Source organism: Cherax quadricarinatus, chromosome 28 (assembly GCF_038502225.1).
Source record: "Cherax quadricarinatus isolate ZL_2023a chromosome 28, ASM3850222v1, whole genome shotgun sequence".
Taxonomy (NCBI): domain Eukaryota; kingdom Metazoa; phylum Arthropoda; class Malacostraca; order Decapoda; family Parastacidae; genus Cherax; species Cherax quadricarinatus.
Window position 1 is genome coordinate 3,216,284 of NC_091319.1, and position 19,993 is coordinate 3,236,276.

At 41.4% G+C, this 19,993-nt stretch overlaps 1 protein-coding gene across 4 annotated transcripts in view; it reads left to right on the forward strand.

Annotated features, from left to right (window-relative positions):
* LOC128693145 (uncharacterized) overlaps positions 1-19,993 on the forward strand; it is a 256,813-nt gene extending 236,820 nt beyond the window's left edge. For 2 of the 4 annotated variants that reach the window (XM_070089318.1, XM_070089319.1), the window contains 7 exons: positions 11,241-11,360; positions 11,820-12,081; positions 12,857-13,087; positions 14,597-14,827; positions 16,350-16,733; positions 17,258-17,385; positions 18,333-19,993. In XM_070089318.1, the coding sequence (XP_069945419.1) occupies positions 11,356-11,360; positions 11,820-12,081; positions 12,857-13,087; positions 14,597-14,827; positions 16,350-16,733; positions 17,258-17,385; positions 18,333-18,423 (1,332 nt within the window). In that variant the 5' untranslated portion in view covers positions 11,241-11,355 and the 3' untranslated portion in view covers positions 18,424-19,993. The remainder of the gene's footprint in view (positions 1-11,240; positions 11,361-11,819; positions 12,082-12,856; positions 13,088-14,596; positions 14,828-16,349; positions 16,734-17,257; positions 17,386-18,332) is intronic. The other 2 variants (XM_070089321.1, XM_070089320.1) reach the window with 2 other exon arrangements.

The following is a 19,993-nucleotide window of genomic DNA, read 5'->3' on the forward strand; positions in this document are numbered from 1 at the left end:
TATTCCAAAAATAAATTGGCTAAGCATGGAATTAGGTTACTTATTACAAAGCAGTAGGTCCCCCTTGTGAATATCATTTACATACATTATCAGTAACACAAAATCTAATTAATATGATAAATTAGCTAACATGTGGTAATAAATATTAGATTATTTCTAGGCAAGATCCTGCTAAGAAAATTTATAGATTTATCATGGGGAACGCTAATAAAGAGAAAATTAACATCAATACTTACGAATTTCCTGATTGGTAAGTTTACCTTCAATCTCCAGACGTTTAATAAAGTTCTGATGGTTATACGAGGATAAATGTGACGAACAGCTTGAGGAAATTGTTTTTTGGATTGTAAGTCAGAGTTAGAACTTCATTAAACCAGTTTTTAAAACCTTCCAGTTATTTTTTTATGTTGATTTCTTTAATTAGGTTCCCATTGATGAAATTATATATTTTTTTTAGTTTAGTTTATCCTCTCTCACTACTTGTCTCTCACCTTTTTCCTGCCTCCTCACTCATTTTTTCGCACTCAATCTTACTCCATCTCATTCTCTCTCATTCTCACTCCCACTCATTTTCACTGCCTCTCACACCTATTGCTCTCACAGTAGTTAGGTTGGTCAGGTTCCCTGGACTTCAAGAAACTATATATAGAGTGTAAACAGGAGCTTGGGTGGAACTCTCTCCATTAATCACAAAAGTTAAAGCAAAGTGATATTAACTTCACCTCCCTTGATGTGTCAAATGTCTGACTGACGACAGAAGTCTAGGAGGCATCAAAGGTTGGCAGGGGGACAGAGGTCAGCAAAGGTTGGTAGGGATCAGGGAGATAATAAAGGTTGGCAGGGGTCAGTGAGAAGTTTTCTATTTATGTGAGGTGTCCTTTTGAGCTGCTCCAGCCACGGTATTGTGACTTACTCTATTTCAAGCTGGTGCTGTGTCGTTACTACATTCTCCAGGATATGTGATTCATGCTTCTTGTATCATCTGTGCTACGCTGAAGTCTTCTGTTGCTAACTTAAATATTAGCGACATCGTTACTGGTTAATTTTAATTGATGAAATTATACTGGTTCTCTAGGACGTAGTGAAGTTTACAGAATACTTTATCTGGGATGCAATAGTCCGAAAGAGGTATAGATAGTCCACAGGTGCAGACACCTCAGAGGTGCTTTCCAGAGGGGCATATCAAGTTCCGAAACAGAGAAAGCTTCTGGTGATTCAAACAATTGTAATTGTCCTGTATTTGCAAATTTAACTCTTTTTTTCAGTCAGTTTAAGATCAGAAGCAAGAACACACGATTTCACAGAGTAACTCTTTCATCTAAATCTAACAGTAAACTTACACAGGACGAGACTCGAGTTACAGACAAACTTCAATTCATCTGTCACAAAATGAGAATCGTGTCACGAAAGAAACAAAAAGCCAGAGACCGAAGGTGAGGTACTGCTTTGACAACAAGGTACATTAGTCAAGACCAGATATAAAACCGCAACATCTTGTGGTGTTAGTGAGTGGCTGGAACACTACACCAGCCTATATACGCTGCAACTTCGTGTTGCTGCAACTTACCTCTCAGCAGCTGTGCAACAAGGCTCAAGGCTCAATCCAACAGTCCATCGGAGAGTGCAGTAATCTCTAATGTTTTCCTTACAAAACCATGAAGCTCACGACTGAACAGTTGTCGATACTACAAACTACAAAACACACGACTCTCATTGTGTGAATAATGTTAGGGAAAATATCGTCCAGTATTATAGGCAAATCAATTATTTTCGAATCTCGTTTTTTTTTTCGAACCCTGCTGAAGTTGTTCGGGGATTTTCAGAGTGTTGGAAAAGTTATGAGTGACTCCGTGACAATATCACATATCTTGAAACTTTTCCGAAGGAGTTCGTGGAAATATCCAGCTGGAAGAACATCTTTATCCCTGAGTAGGATTACTGCACAGATAGCCGGACATATTCCCGCTGCTGACTGCTGCACCTGGGTATGGACCCAGAAGTTCTGACAACAGTGCTTGAAGGACAGGAGGCCACTCTGACAACAGTGCTTGAAGACAGGAGGCCACTTTGACAACAGTGCTTGAAGGACAGGAGGCCACTCTGACAACAGTGCTTGAAGGACAGGAGGCTACTTTGACAACAGTGCTTGAAGACAGGAGGCCACTCTGACAACAGTGCTTGAAGACAGGAGGCCACTTTGACAACAGTGCTTGAAGGACAGGAGGCCACTCTGACAACAGTGCTTGAAGGACAGGAGGCTACTTTGACAACAGTGCTTGAAGACAGGAGGCCACTCTGACAACAGTGCTTGAAGACAGGAGGCCACTCTGACAACAGTGCTTGAAGGACAGGAGGCCACTCTGACAACAGTGCTTGAAGACAGGAGGCCACTTTGACAACAGTGCTTGAAGACAGGAGGCCACTCTGACAACAGTGCTTGAAGACAGGAGGCCACTCTGACAACAGTGCTTGAAGGACAGGAGGCCACTCTGACAACAGTGCTTGAAGGACAGGAGGCCACTCTGACAACAGTGCTTGAAGGACAGGAGGCCACTCTGACAACAGTGCTGGCACAGCAGAATAAAAAACCTACGCCTGGCCCCCGTAACAGCACACCCAACACAATGTTAGGAAAAAATCACTAAACTCTCTCACTCTCTGCTTTCTACATTTTTGCAGGAGTTACTTGACAACGTTCACCTACAGTTAACGCATAGACATGGTGAGAATAATGGTTAATAACTGGGCAGCCGGCCGCTCGATGAAGCCGGCTAATCAGACTTAAGGTTATAAAATCATTTTGCCGATATGTTTCTGCCAGCTTCGAGGAAGTCAAAATGATGTTTCTGCCTTGATCTGAGGAAGCTAAAATTATTTTTCCGCAATTAGGAAGCTAACACAAGAGCTCTGATGAGTGAGAAGAGCTGGGTTTGATTAGTTCTGGGGGTATTGAAACAAATTCTTGGGAAGCATTGGGGAAATGTTGGAAAAGTGGAGGGGGAGGGAATGGTCGATTTACAAAAGAACCTGCCTAGTGTGGGCCTGTAGGCCTGCTGAGGTGTTTCACCATTCTTATGTTCTTATCTCTTGCCTGCACTGTGAAAGTCCACGCGACATTTCTCGCAGCACTGCAGAAGCTAAAACGACATTTCCCGTGGCTCTAATGAAGTCAAAACATTATACCCAGCTCTCAACAAGTAACATGACGATATTTTACAAAACTCTTGATTAAGTCAGAACTATACTTCCTGGGCACTCCTGAGCCTCGTTCAATTTCTTCAGGAGGATGTCTTTCCTTGGACCACTGAATGTTTATGGTGAATGTTGTGTGTTAACAGCCGTCGGTCGCATCTTGACATTTTTTTGTGTAATATAACTCGTATTTACACTTGAAAACAACTTATACAACCACACCTGTAGGAAATCTAAATAGCGTTTATTGGAATATTCGGAAGTAGTCAGGAGTTAGTTTCCAGTATCGTATATTTGGGCTTAAGATTGAGGTTGAAGAATGTGGCATGCAAAGAGTATGTTACAATTCATTCGGCATATGTGCACACTCCCATATAGTCTGCCTCCCAACCAGAAAACCAGGTGCTAAGGGTTTAACGATTTTTTTAGGGTACCCGTCGTTAAATCAGTACGTTGGTTCATTGTCCAATCACAGGTAAGCCCGCCAAATGCTGAGGCGACGTGATTCACTCGCGGTCAGCATTTGCCAGACTTGCCTAGCAGCTGATTGATTACTTTGCTCTGTCTCTGGCTTCTGTTTTGCCAGTCTTTGTCACCGTGTGGTACACTTATATTCAACTCCTGTACATAGTGTACGTAAGTGTACAAAATAGTATATATATCTGGTGAAGGAAATACAAGTTAAGTATTACTGTTGAGTTTGTTTTGCTCCAATAACCCATTACAGCCAGGTTACAGGCCACGCTCTCGCCTCACACGCTGAGTGTCTACGGTTCGATCCCTCGGCCGGGTGAAAACACTGGGAGTGTTTCCATATATATACAATCCCTGTTCACCTAGCAGTAAGTAAGCACCTGGATGTTAGTCGACTGGTGTGGGTCGCATCCTGGGGGACAAGATTGAATTACCACAGTGGAAATAAAACAGACAGCCCTCGACGACGCATTGACTTTCTAGGGTTGTGCTGGGTGGCTAACCCTCCGGGGTTAAAAATCCGAACAAAATCTTATCTTAAACTGACTACCTCGCTGCTAGAAGGTTAGTGTGAGTCAAGGAACGAAGAGGAACACATCTTGATTAGATCTGTGAGTGACAGTTGTATAGGTGACAGCGGAATGTCACTGCATAATTGTGCTTGCACATTATTCACACTGCTTGCCGAGTTATACATTTCTCTACTAAAATGTCATTGTGAATAAGCATAGCGTAATAACTGCCATAATATTATTATTTTGTAACTGACTCATTACTCTCATTCTACATTTAAATAAATCATATATTCAACGAAAATAAATATTTAAACTATTTTCTTTGGAGTCTGGAAGACATCATAGCCAATGTAAAGTAGCAATAGGCTATTTAACGCCGTAAAGAAGAAATTATTGTGATATTAAGCCAGGAAAACCAACCCAAGCCAGATGGAGCCTTTATTTACGTTTATTTAGTTCAATTTTCACGTAGGCTTTTTCATGGGAGTTCCAGTGGGAGTTCCAGTGGGAGTTCCAGTGGGAGTTCCTCCACGTTTTCTCCTTCCAGGAGAAATTCACAGAAATGACCTTGCTTGCTTTAGGATTTTTTTTTTGTACTAGATGAACGCAAGAATTTTTTTTCGACTTGGAGTGTAGCGTCGCAGGCAAATTCTCCATTGTTATTCAAGTCTTGGGTCATGTAATATTCTCTTGAAGTGAAGAGCACTTTGACTCTTCTTGTCTGGTAGTTAAATTATGCCTGTACTTGTTACCTCTCTCTCTCTCTCTCTCTCTCTCTCTCTCTCTCTCTCTCTCTCTCTCTCTCTCTCTCTCTCTCTCTCTCTCTCTCTCTCTCTCTCTCTCTCTCTCTCTCTCCTCTCTCTCTCCTCTCTCTCTCTCTCTCTCTCTCTCTCTCTTTCTCTTTCTCTTTTAACATAGCCTGCAGGTAAATTTACTTAGCACTGCTTACAGATGTGGTTAATTTACTTAATTCAAACTGCGGCTGATAGGCTAATTGAGTTTAACGCCCTTCGACCGCACGAGAGTCATTAAGGGCTTTATGTAACTTGTTCACTCTCTCCTCTCAGGAATACCTTAAGTCCCTAAAATAGGGACAAGAGTACACTCTCAGCGTACCTATCCCCTCAAGAGAGGTTCCTTAAAGCTTGTGAGGGGCTCTTGATCTAGGGAATTGGATCTGTGCTCCGGTTCCCTGAATTGAGCCTGAATACCTTTCACCCCCTGTCCACGCGCTGTATAATCCTTCGGTTTTAGCGCTCCCCCATGGTTAGAATAATAATAATAATCAGCATACATACTGAGAGAGACACCTCTCAGTGTATATACACTGAGAGGTGTCTCGGTGTATATGCCCCATTAACGCTGCAATTGCGTAGTTACATACACAGAATTAACACCACGACCAGTCATTAACAGTGACTTAAAAGAAATATTTTATTTTCCCAGCAATTGCATTTCAATTACTTTTAAGGGCATCTTTATTTCGGCTTTTGCTACGAGAGTTTGAACGATAGTTTCCAAAGTACTTTTTTTTCCTGCTGACTCGCTATTGTTGGGTGCTCCTTAATTGGCATTTTTTTGGGGGGGGAGGGGAGGGGGGCAGAGAAAAATAACGAGGTTGGCTCAAAGTTTATCGTATTAACTTTCAATTTTCCCTTTGGGAGAGACTTTTCGACTGTTCTGGCTGTGGTTCTCTCTCTCTCTCTCTCTCTCTCTCTCTCTCTCAAACCTTACGTTACACTAAATTTCCTGAATTTCCTGACTCAGGGTCGTTCTGTATCCGGATCTGAGTATGAGTTCAATACCATTACTCTCAAGCCTCCAACGTGACAATGCGCTATGTGGCTCATTCTCTGTCCACGCCATTCCTTCGAGTGGCGTTGAACATCTGAAGTCTGAAGCGCTGGACACATTATTTTCTGGGGAATAATGAGTTTAACGATGTTGCACGCGATGCTGTGAATTTATAGTTGCATCTGTGAGATACCATCCCCGCCAGGATATTGCTTTATTTCCGCTACGCCTCCAATTCTCTCTCTCTCTGTTTCTCTCTCTCTCTTTCTCTTTTACACAGGGTTTGACAAGGTTGGATTAAGGATCCCTAGCTTTGTTGACAAGCTATATACAAGTTAAGGATTCCTAAGTTTATTGACAAGCTAAGAGCAGTAACCTACATCAGCTCATTTGAAAGCAGTTTTATTGTTATGAAACATACAAGTAAGGAACAGGATGAAGTTGGAGCCATCTGTGGGCCAGCATTTTCATTTGATCAACTGTCTCTGTCTCTGTCTGTCTGTCTGTCTGTCTGTCTCTCTCTCTCTCTCTCTCTCTCTCTCTCTCTCTCTCTCTCTCTCTCTCTCTCTCTCTCTCTCTCTCTCTCTCTCTCTCTCTCTCTCTCGTAGATTTATTTCTGTGCTTAGCAGAGTGTTGAGAGGCTGATGGTCGTACAGTGTCTTGAGTTCAAGGTGTTTCTCAGACTGACTCACTTGTTGATGAAGTACACACACCAGCAATAAATGGTTTTCTTTATTTTCCAGACGTTCCCTCAACCAGTAGGCTTTTTCTTTCAGTTCAGTACAGAGCTTATGAGGTTGTCAGTCCCTCAGCCACGAAGAAAGTGTTCATTACCTTAGTCTAGGCTATTATCAAGTTACTTCTCTCGGAATGTTCATACCAGGATATCATCACCAACTAACACTTCCAATATCCAGTGTTCGAAAACAGTCTCGTGCGATGGGGTATTTACAGGGAAATATATCTAGCTTGATTAACGGAACGTAATGTATGAAATTGGGTAGCCGCACATTGCTGGTGTCCTCACTACGTATTCTCATGCGGATTTGAGGATATATATGCACACAGTGCGTATTTAACCTCAAGCAAAGCACAAGCAACAAGCAATGTCGAACTTACGCATACCTCATCCACGTTAAAAAAAAAATAAAAACTCCACTCAAGGAAAATATTTCAGGTAAAACATTTCGGGTCAATTTTCCTTATTGAGAGCAACTCAGTCCCCGTCAAAAAAAAAAAAAAAAAAAAAAAGTCGAATTTACGCTCCAGGAAAGTGGCAAAACTGGTTAGAGGTGTTTGTAAACGTGTCAGGAAGCCAGTGTAGTAGATCAGTTGAGTTTTACAATAGTCATCTACTATAGAAGATGCTTCAGTGAATCAGGACGTCTACGTCCTGATTCACTATAGCATCACTATAGAGATGTGATGCTATAGTGATGCATTCACTATAGCATCACTATTGAGTAAACAAACCATGCCACAGATGGGGTTAGAACCCGCGTCGGTCTGGAGTTCTGAGACACTCTGATCGCGGGTTCTAGCCCCACCCGTGGTATGGTTTGTTTGCAATCGCGTCATTACGATTTCGTAAATCACTACAGAGTCCTTAAAACTACGCCTTTAAGGGTGATGGACTGATTACATCGTCCTCACATCTCTTCTGCTTCTACCAACTTTTCTGTACTCGACTGAAGAAGCCTGCTGTGCAGGCGAAGAGTTTCGAAATAAAGATACCTAACTATTGCACATGTGTCTTGCCTAACAACCTGTCGGTATTTTATGCCATTTTAATATTCAATCAGGACGTAGTTAAGTTACAGATAGTGCTATAGATGGTAGTGTTACTGTTCTTGTTATTGCTTTTGTTGCTGATATTTCTTTTGTTGCTGTTATTGCTTTTGTTGTTGCTATTGCTTTTGTTTTTGCTATTGCTTTGTTGTTGATATTGCTTTTGTTGCTGCTATTGCTTTTGTTGTTGCTGTTGCTTCTGTTGCTATTGCTTTCGTTGTTGATATTGCTTTTGTTGTTATTGCTTTTATTGTTGATATTGCTTTTGTTGTTGATATTGCTTTTGTTGTTGATATTGCTTCTGTTGTTGATATTGCTTTTGTTGTTATTGCTTTTGTTGCTGCTATTGCTTTTGTTGCTGCTATTGTTTTTGTTGCTGCTATTGTTTTTGTTGCTGCTATTGCTTTTGTTGTTGATATTGCTTTTGTTGTTGATATTGCTTTTGTTATTGCTTTTGTTGTTATTGCTTTTGTTGCTGCTATTGCTTTTGTTGCTGCTATTGCTTTTGTTGTTGCTGTTGCTTTTGTTGCTATTGCTTTTGTTTTTGCTATTGCTTTTGTTGCTGCTATTGCTTTTGTTGTTGTTGCTTCTGTTGCTATTGTTTTTGTTGTTATCGATTTTGTTGTTGATATTGCTTTTGTTGTTGTTATTGCTTTTTTTGTTATTGCTTTTGTTGATATTGCTTTTTGTTGCTGCTATTGCTTTTGTTATTCTTTTATTGTTGATATTGCTTTTGTTGCTGCTATTGCTTTTGTTGTTGCTATTGCTTTTGTTGCTGCTATTGCTATTGTTATTGATTTTATTGTTGTTGCTTTTGTTGTTGATACTGCTTTTGTTGTTACTTTTATTGTTCACTTTGCTGCTTTTGTTGCTTTTTATTGTTGCTTCTGCGAAGTACAGTAAGTTACTCTCGACTGGAAACACCGGAACTCCGTTGACATTCCAGCCAGATTTCTAAATGATGAGGCCTCCGGAGTGCCTGTCCCCACAGCTCACATTATAAATTTCTCCGTCACTAAAAATCCAGGGGCAAATAAGGTCAAGGCAGTCACTCCCATCTTGAAGTAAACAGGTATGATGGTTGTCAGTGATGGAATGCCTACTGGAATGCTCAGCGTGATTTTCAGAATTCCAGAGAAAACGGTATAGTATCAAAGGACCGGTTATATTGGCAAATAACTCTCATCTAGGAGAGATAGAGAAGCTTACGATTTTGTAAATGGTCCAAGTCGGACCGAAACGTCGTCATAAGCTCCTCGTATGTGCGGGTTATTTGTGTATTGTTCCAGTCACGGTATTGTGACTTTTTGTTCCTTACCGGTTATATACTTATCTTAATGCCAAAAACATCCTCCAGTCAGATTTCAGGAGATTTCACTCAACGGATTTCTCTTTAATTGATGGATTACATAAGAAGCTGGATGTCAATGGGAATACAGTGAACCACAGCAAATTATGTGGGAATCTACAAGTCATCGACCTGGGCTCTGTAGACTGGTTTAAGTCGCACCTGCACAGCAGGAAACAAACTGTCAAGGTTAATAGGGAATCAGGACTCCTGTTGATAATTTGTGGCGTTCCACAAGGAGGTATTTTGGGTCCCTTATTTGTGTTATGCAAATGATATACCCGTTAATGCTGAGTGTAAAGTTATACTGTATGCAGATGGTGCTCTGCTAGTCTCAAGACTTATAGACTGTAACTAATGTACTGACACAGGAACCAGAGTCTGGCAGTAAGTGGTTAAGAAAGGAACTTTCGCTTTACTTAGGGAAAACAGAAGCCATACATACTATTTGGCATAAAATTTAAACTGATGAGGGTAAATACTATTAGTGTATTGTGTAGCGGGGAACTCATATCAACAATATGATGACTGCCTGGCGGCCCCGTCATTGTTGACAGTCCTGACAACCCAGCCACGACCCTCGCTGGGTCACAGTGAGTGCAGGAAAATTTACTCATATATTATGAGCTTTTTTGCCCACGTTGCCAACGTGGCATTTGTTAGTTCACTTTCCGCTTGTATTTATTTTATCTTCTTTTTTCAATGTTGCGTTAGTTTTACTGTCTCCATTTTTTTATTGTCAGGTTGTTTTTTTGGCTTTTTTCCCCCTGTTTGGATCTCTGTTTTTGTTTATTTTTCACTGTTTCTGTGGGTTTTTTTCTCTACTGTTTCGTTGGTTTTTAATGTTATCTTGCTGAGGTTTTAGTCTCGTTGTATTTTGACCGCAGCGATGCTTTTGTTTACTCGGTTTTTAATTTCTCGTTCTTCTGTGGACCGGTTTATATTCTTGCTGAGAAGTGGAATGATTCAAACCGGCTTAACCACCGGATCAAATTCCATCACCCCGAAAACATTACATTCGTTGCGAACTTTAGGCACATTAATAAGCGATTTGGAAGGGACGAGAGCTAGAGTTAATCACTCCCTGCTGGTGAAGTCTGAATTCTGTGTGAAAAACACGGGACAGGCGCCCAGTTGATGGACGTTCACAGGCCATTCCAGAATTTTGATTAATTGAAACATCACGACTCTGTGGTGCAGTGGACTGAGGTACAAGGATAGTAGTAGCTGGGATAGTAGTGACAGACGTTGGTATATCACGAATTTTCAGAGCTCATAAAGAAACGGGAAGACCCACATTCCATCGTCATTTCCTCTCGACCTGTTCATTCACCGGGTGTGGAAGTGTGAATTGTTCATTACTCTATAATTTGTTCATGATTGTACCCATGTATAAACGTAAGTAACCATTCTTACAGGATTCATTACCTTTGTAACTTGTGAGTTCATTACCTTTGTACCTAGTTCAGCCATCAAAACTTTGGGGGCCCGGTCCCTGGACCCATTACGTACCTCTGTAATCTGTAAATACCTTTGTAACTTGTCATGATTGTAACCAGACCTAGCTGGAGTTCATTACCTTTGTAAATTGTGACTTCATTACCTTTGTAAATTGTGAGTTCATTACCTTCGTAACTTGCTCAGCTATCAAAACTTTGAGGCCCATTCCCTGGACCTATTATGTACCTCTGTAATCTTTTGACTACCGCCCACAGGATGGGTATGGAGTGCATAATAAAGATATTAAACTAACTAACTAACCTGTTCATTCTCCTACGTGGAAGATAATCTTGTATTCCTCTCTCAGAAGCAGAACTTGTTTTCCCGACTGCCAGGAGTAACTTAGAGAAGACACAGCTCAAATCAGCTTTTCATGTGCTTTAAAAAGAAAAATATATTGAAATAAATTATATATGTTACTTCATCCTGTATATTTTTGTTTGCGTAAAAGTTTGTCCAGAAGACCTAATATGGAGGATGAGAAGAGGAGGAAGTGGAGAGAGGGAAAAAAATAGGCTGAAAAAGAGGAAAAGGTATGCAAATAAAATGCACTATATAGTAGGAAGTGATGGGAGAAGAGGAAACGAGCAATAAATCCATTTTTTTTTTAAATAAATTTTCCTTAACAGGCGGACTGAGTCATTAAAGGCTCGTCTTTCATCTGAATGGCCACACATTCCACATAAGACACTCCTCTGAGACCTACCTTAGCGCTTGTCTGAACGTTCTCCATACATAACAACTATGAGGTAAATGATCTAGGAACTATAATGTCAATAAGAGAGCTATGGACGAAAGTGTTACTACCAGACATTATATTTATTCCATATCTCGGGAAGCTATATAATTTTGGTGGCTATTAAGAGGCTAAGTAATGAAAGTAATCAGATTTTAGCCATGCAAGAAGAAAGTGATTCCAATTCCTGGCTTAGAGAACCCTTCGCCAGCATCAAGGTGTCTCCCCTTGGAGAGATATAGACGTGATTTATCAGTTTATAAACATTCTAAAATAGATAAGCAGCCAACAGTTACATTTTTAATTCAAATATAGTCAATATTTTCTTTATTTTTATAGTTATGACTAGTTTTAAACCTGAGAAACTAATTTTCTTTTCAGGCAGGTTTAAATACAACTTGTTTAGGAGTAAAAAGTGTAAAGACAAGCAACGGCCGTGTCAATTAATCAGAGATCTCTTGGTTCATTGCAGAAGCCTCAACTCTTATTTCATCTGCTGGACAAGGAGCTGTAGATTGGCCACGATGCCGCTATTTTGTTGTGTTTCTGTTGCCTTATGTTATTATCTTATGGTGCAGACAACCAATACTCTCAAAACATGGCGCTTCATAACCCAAATCTTCAACACACAACACCTCGCTACCTTCACCCAGAACACAAGAGGAGACGCAGTGTTGGATCAAACACAGCACAACGCCTCCAGGACCATCACAACCCACAAGATGAAGGAAAAGGTAAGATTCACTGCTCGTATCTAACCCACAACTTGGAGAGGGAAACTTGAAGACATTTTTATCCGTTCTTGATGTACAATGTTTCTTGACAGGGAGAAACATTGTCCAGGTTCCATTTGACGTTTACGGGTTGTAAATTTGTGGGTTAGTTGTAAATTTACGGGTTGGTTGTAAGTTATAAGTCTTTTAAGACGGGAATAATAAATGTATAAGTATCTATCAAGTCAAATAAAATATATTCACGTTTACAATACATCTCCCACGTACACAGAGTATCTCCCACGTTCACAATATATCTCCCACGTACACAATACATCTCTCATGTACGCTATACACGCAGCCGCTTATACACCTGTTTCAGGAAAGTAGTGAAACTAGTCGCATTCAGTTAAGGAGGTGGGGCCAGGAGCTGAAACTCGACCATTCTTATCTCCTCCCTGGCGTGGAGATTATGCGTCATTATTATTTCTACCTTTAAAGTTTTCTGCTTAAAACAATGGATCGTATTTTCTCTTCTGTTATTCCTGTTACTTGGGTGTCGTAGGTTCAGTTCTATATGTCTAACTCTCTATTTCTGTCTCTGTCTCTCTCTCTCTCACCCTGACACATTTCCTTGGGTATTCCGCCAACTTTTCCAACAGTTACTGATGTCTTAACATTGATATCAATTCCTCGTCTATCCTTTATAACCTCTGCCTTGCTTATATATCAGACATTTCTTTTTGTCTTCCATCCAAAGGTCGTGACTAACAGAACTGTTTACACTTGTGTGCAGGAATTTCTTCCCTGGTGGGAGAGTGGTGAATGTGACTGTGTCCACGATGACTGTGTTCCTCGACCATTTCCCCATAAAACATTTCCTCGGGTCACCTCAAGCATCTCCATGGTGGGCGGCACCTGTGGACGGCGGTCATGGGCGGCGGGGGGTGGCCAGAGGGTGGTGTCTCTCTCACTCTACGGTCACAACCCTGAGTACTGGAGAGGACTCAACGACATTATCACACAGGTATAAAACTAAGTTCATAACTATTTACATAGGAGTTGAAATTTAGCGCTGGAAACTGATAGGATAGATAATTAGAGCATTCAAGACAAGATGCTAAGCCAATGATGATCCTTTTTAAATAATTTGTTCTCTCTAGGCTGGAATACTGCTGTACATTAACATCCCCATTCAAGGCAGGTGAAATTGCAGACCTAGAGAATGTACAGAGAACCTTTACTACACGTATAAGTTCCATCAAACACCTTAACTACTGGGAACGCTTGGAAGCATTTGACTTGTACTCACTGGAGCACAGGCGAGAGAGATATATCATAATCTACACATGGAAGATTCTGGAGGGACTGGTCCCTAATATGCACACAGAAATCACTCCATACGAAAGCAAAAGACTTGGCAGGCGAAGCAACATACCCCCAGTGAAAAGTAGGGGCGTCACTGGTACACTAAGAGAAAACACAAGAAGCGTCCGGGGCCCAAGACTATTCAACAGCCTCCCACCAGCAATAAGGGGCATTACCAGTAGACCCCTGGTTGCCTTCAAGAAGGAGCTGGACAGATACCTAAAGTCGGTGCCGGATCAACAGGGCTATGGTTAGTACGTTAGACTGTGTGCGGCCAGCAGTAACAGCCTCATTGATCAGGCCCTGATCCTGGGAGGCCTGGTCGTGGATGGGGTCGCGGCGGTGTTGAACCCCGGAATACCCTCCAGGTAGGTAGGTAGGTGTGCCCGGTAGTTGCTTATGATCCACATTATGATGCATTTTCTCCTGACGAAAAAAAACACCTCTGGCAGTCTTTTAATTATAGCTAGAATACGAGTGATGGTAAATGTGTTTTTCTTTTTTGAGACCAGTCCGCCTTGGTATTCAAAAAAAAAAAAAAATGATCAACGCTAAATCGACACAGTTTTGATGAACTTTTCACGTAATTTCGATCTGCTTCATTTTTATTTAGAGAAAACGTAGCTTGGTGGGTTCACAGCCAAAGGACCCGGGTTCGATCTTGAGGTGGGTCGGAGATATTGTACATGCGTCCTGACAGGTGTTACCCTTGATCACCTAGCAGTATATAGTATCCAGATGTAAATAGGTACCCAGAAGTGGGTGGCATCCTGGGAAACGAGGTAGAGGGAATGTAGAATACCTTAGATAAGGATGAGCTTTGCAGTGAGTTGAGGTAGGATAACAGCTCTTAGTCTGCAAATGAGCTGAGGTAAAATAAATGTTTTTAATGTTTAGATGAGCTGAAACAGGATAACAGTTCTCAGTTTGTGAATGAGTTAAGATAACAGCTTTTCACCTGTAATTTCCATTGTTTCGTGTATCGTGTAGTGCGAAACCGAGGCTTTGTTATCTCAAGCAAACTTTTCGCAAAGGCTCGACCTTTAATAAAGCTCGACCTTGTGCGAAACGATGGTCAAAACTAATAAAGGCTTCTTCGCTGTTACCTGATTTTGCAGTCGCTTGTAACATTGTTCCCTCGGTGTGATTCGACAAGTTTACTTTCCAGGTAGGTCGTGTGTACCCGGGGTGGAGGGTACGGCTGTATACTGACCCCCGTGGGCGTGGCAGGATCCTGTGCCCCCTGCTACACGCCCACGCCCACTTCGATGTGTGTGACATCACTCGCCTTCCCCCACCTCTGGGTGACCTGTCAGCCGTCAATCCAATGATGTGGCGGGTGGCTCCCCTGGGGGATGTTCAGGTGACTGTTCTCCAGCTACGGGATACTGATTCCATGGTACGTAGGTGATATTAAGAATGACTTGATGTTACATAGGTGGTGTTCAAAGCGCGTCAGCAACGCGTATGTGAATATCAAGTAAGTAGGTCACTCCTAAGTGACGTAGGTGATGCTTAAGTAACCCTGCATGGTACGTAGGTGATACTTAAGGGTATCTTGGTGATGCTTAGGTGACGTATGTGGTGACTACCAAGTCCCTCAACTATCTACTCAAATTCCTGATCCTTTCAGGTATTTGAGTAGATAGTTTCGCTCTATTTTCGGCTCTAAGCAGAGCGAAACATTGCCTCAATAACTGCTGCTTCTTCTTCTTGATTCGCCGGTATTCTCCCGGCCCGGGCCTTTTCCAAGTGGTGGCCCGGCCCGGGCCTTTTCCAAGTGGTGGCCCGGCCCTGGCTCCCTGTCTAAGGAGTGTCTGAGACCTAAATCTCCCATGGGAGGAGGCACAACTACCCCCTCAGCTTTCGGACCAACTGTACCCAGGCCTAGCCACATTCCCCGCCCTCACGGAGCTCGTAGGGAGAAGCTAGGCCTCTCTGGTCTGCCATCCCCCCCCAAGGGGGCTAATGGGAATGACAGTCTTGTGAGCTGCAAGCTCTGGCTCAGGTACCTTCCCACTCTAGAAGAGTTAGGCATGGTGTCGATCTGAATAATTGCTTGTTCTCCTACATGTGCATGTTTTACTAAAATTAGTATAAGCACTAGGTAAGAAAATGTATGTAAGTTTTTTTTTTTTGGGGGGGGGGGAAATTGATAATTTATTATATATTATTCTTATTTGCTAATTAATACTAATAGGCTAATATTATTTATTTGCCAATTAACACAGTTCTTTTTGGAATGAATTTGGGGAAAATGTAGTTTTTTGAATGGTATTTTATGTGAATTTATGGCTATACTATGCACAGTATTTCGGGCAGTCAGAAAATATAATGTTAACTGTTACTGGAATGTTTTTTTTTTCACCGTAAATTTAAAAAAATCGCATCTTTCAGTCGTCCTTTAGGAAGAGTTAAGATTTAGATAAATTTGGAAATCAGATGTGATTTAGAAAGTGGTGTGTTAATGTTAACTGTGCCAGCCATATTGTGCGTACTGGTACAGTGTTGAAACACCGCCTCAGTAGTCTTCAAGTGGCCTTCCTTTTCTTTATCTATTACATAGCAGTTTTTTCCTCGTGTATCTGCTGAAGAGGTCCTCGGGTGAAGGTCGAGATTAGGGTAATGTGCATCCCACACTCATGCTGTGGGTGATAGTCAAAAGATTACAGAGGTACATAAAGGATCCAGGGACTGGACCCCAAAGTTTTGATAGATGAACAGGTTACAAAGGTAATGAACCTTTTACATGTCTATGTCTGGTCACAATCGTAAACAACTAATTTTCCTGCTTCTGTCTCCATGTTGTTGTTCCTTCTTATGGCAGGTGTTTATTGAACAATTGCTCATTAACGTTGACAGCGACTGTAAGTTTCTCATACGAGTAAATGAGTTTAAAACCCTTATAATCTGCCTAACAGATAATTCAGCGTGAGGTGGATGCCGTGAGGGACTGGCTCTCCTCTGACAAACAGTTTCACATAATGCGGGACCATCCCAAACACGACTTTGCTCTCATGGGTGGTTTGTGGGGCGTCCGCTGGGACCCGGACCCTACGGAACCAGCTGCCCGAAACCAGGATCCGAGTGCGATTAGTCTCGCTGGCCGGAGTCAGTATCCGGGTTCCACAGGACTCCCTGTCGGAGACCAAGGATCGAACTCAGCAGGATTCGCTGACCGAAATCAGAACATGAACAACACAGGATATTCCGGCCGTTTTCTGGCAGTCTTCAGAAACATTATGTTGACAAAAGCAAGGGATGAGGAGAAGCAGATGTATGGAGGTGATATATATATATTGGAAGTGAGTGTAAGGGGCCATTTTGCCTCAACTTAAACTTTCCGTAACTTCCCTCACGGGTCATACTAACTCTTTCATACTAACTCTGTCATACTATGTCATCCTAACTCATTTTATCTTCACGATAATCGAATACTTCTCGCTCCTCGAATTATAGAACATTATTCGAGTTAGCTCAACTGACAAAAAAAAAGTATTTAGTGATATAAACGAAAAAAGAATTAAAGAGCATAATGCCGTGGTTATCCACTAAGTCAGTGATATACTGATGATGGTAAATGTAGAGACATGGGTATCTGTCAGTGTATACTCCTAGAGGTTACTTTAATACTGTTTTGACTTTTAATGCATTGTAAATATTAATGTAATGTGTGATCTACCTTATTATTATTATTATTATTATTATTATTATTATTATTATTATTATTATTATTATTATTAGGAAATTTCAGATGCCAGGGTAATTAGCACCGTAATTTGAAGCCTTAATTGTCCTTACACAGGACTAATAGCCCTACCCTCCTCAGGAGATACTGTGGCCTTTCATGCAGTTTCGTGTGCTGACGCATGACAGTTACTACTGCGGGGACTATGAGAACGACACCGTGCCTTGGCCAACACAGAGGGTAGACGGTCGTTTTGCTGGCTTCCGCAGGTCAGTTGGTCAGGTCCACGATGCCTTTCTGGAGGAATTAATGGACAATTTTTTTTAGGTTTAGCATCTTTTCTCTTTGGAAACAGAGAAAAAAAACTAAAACAGATTACATAGAAGTTGTTAAAAACAAATGGCTAAAATATATAAAACTTGCACTCAGTGTATATAAAACTTGCACTCAGTGTATATAAAACTTGCACTCAGTGTATATAAAACTTGCACTCAGTGTAAGTAAAACTTGCACTCAGTGTATATAAAACTTGCACTCAGTGTAAGTAAAACTTGCACTCAGTGTATATAAAACTTGCACTCAGTGTATATAAAACTTGCACTCAGTGTATGTAAAACTTGCATTATGTGTATATAAAACTTGCACTCAGTGTATATAAAACTTGCACTCAGTGTAAGTAAAACTTGCACTCAGTGTATATAAAACTTGCACTCAGTGCATATAAAACTTGCACTCAGTGTATGTAAAACGTGCACTAGGTGTATATAAAACTTGCACTCAGTGTATATAAAACTTGCATTATGTGTATATAAAACTTGCACTCAGTGTATATAAAACTTGAACTCAGTGAATATAAAACTTGCACTCAGTGTATGTAAAACTTGCACTCAGTGTATATATAACTTGCACTCAGTGTATATAAAACTTGCACTCAGTGTATATAAAACTTGCACTCAGTGTATATATAACTTGCACTCAGTGTATATAAAACTTGCACTAGGTGTATATAAAACTTGCACTCAGTGTATGTAAAACTTGCACTCAGTGTATATAAAACTTGCACTCAGTGTATATAAAACTTGCACTCAGTGTATATAAAACTTGCACTCAGTGTATATAAAACTTGCACTCAGTGTATGTAAAACTTGCACTCAGTGTATATAAAACTTGCACTCGAGAAGCATACTTTAAACTTTCTCATAATACTTTTTTTCAGATTCAGGAAAAAGTTCGAGAATGAGAAAATTCCGGAAGAGTGCCCGAAGAGATGCCGACCACCAGAGCATCCTGAGTGGCTCTACTGTTGAGCACCAGAGTATTCTGAGTGGCTCTACTGTTGAGCACCAGAGCATCCTGAGTGGCTCTACTGTTGAGCACCAGAGCATTCTGAGTGGCTCTACTGTTGAGCACCAGAGCATTCTGAGTGGTTCTACTGTTGAGCACCAGAGCATTCTGAGTGGCTCTACTGTTGAGCACCAGAGCATCCTGAGTGGCTCTACTGTTGAGCACCAGAGCATTCTGAGTGGCTCTACTGTTGAGCACCAGAGCATTCTGAGTGGTTCTACTGTTGAGCACCAGAGCATCCTGAGTGGCTCTACTGTTGAGCACCAGAGCCTTCTGAGTGGCTCTACTGTTGAGCACCAGAGCATTCTGAGTGGCTCTACTGTTGAGCACCAGAGCATTCTGAGTGGCTCTACTGTTGAGCACCAGAGCATTCTGAGTGGCTCTACTGTTGAGCACCAGAGCATTCTGAGTGGCTCTACTGTTGAGCACCAGAGCATTCTGAGTGGCTCTACTGTTGAGCACCAGAGCATTCTGAGTGGCTCTACTGTTGAGCACCAGAGCATTCTGAGTGGCTCTACTGTTGAGCACCAGAGCATTCTGAGTGGCTCTACTGTTGAGCACCAGAGCATTCTGAGTGGCTCTACTGTTGAGCACCAGAGCATTCTGAGTGGCTCTACTGTTGAGCACCACAGCATCCTGAGTGGCTCTACTGCCGACCATCAGAGCATCCTGAGTGGCTGTACTGTTGACCAACAGAGCTATCTGATTGGCTTTACCGCTGAGAAGTAGAGCTCCAAGACTGGCAGTTACAAGCAACTTACAACCAGTGTAACCTGCCTTACCAACACTTAATTGTACATGTTGCTTAATGTTCTCGTGGCTGTTGTCACCGTTTGTTTACATCACTCATTGCTGTAATATCAAGGACAGTCTGCAGACTGCTGGGACCCAGAATAAAAATATTACGCATTTAGTTATCCTTCGTTAATTCATCAGCACTTTACAATTACAGAAAATAAATCATCACTACCAGGGGCAGACGTACATTTGTGGGGCCCTGAAGCCTGAACCGTTATGGGGGCCCTTTCGCAACCCCTTCTCGTTCAGTGAATCCAAAATTTTTAAGCAATGTGGGCTAAAGTCGCTTCTGGACCCCTCCGGTATTAGGGGTCCTAAAGATTAAGCTTCATAGTTCATCCGCCCCTGTCCACTAGTGTAGCCTGTTTATCTTACTGAAGGTTGGGTCCCTCTCCCTTGATTCATTATGACTTTCTGTATTTTTTATGAATGTAGTGAACACATGAATGTGTGTGTGTGTATATCTGAGCCATGAACTTAAAATTATTGTAGTGGTTTTCAGAATTAAATTTTAGATGTTTTTCGTTTTTGCGTGATGGAGTATGACAGGAAATTTAACATGTGATGATATTCCATCAAATGTGACGGAATATGACAATGGAAACCATCTTGCGTCGGTTAATTAAATTTATTAACAATATGAGGATCATTAAGGCTGCATGTCACCTGTTTATCACCGGTCAAGAATACTTTAGTCTCTAAAATATGGACTCAAATACGTTGTCAGCGAATGTA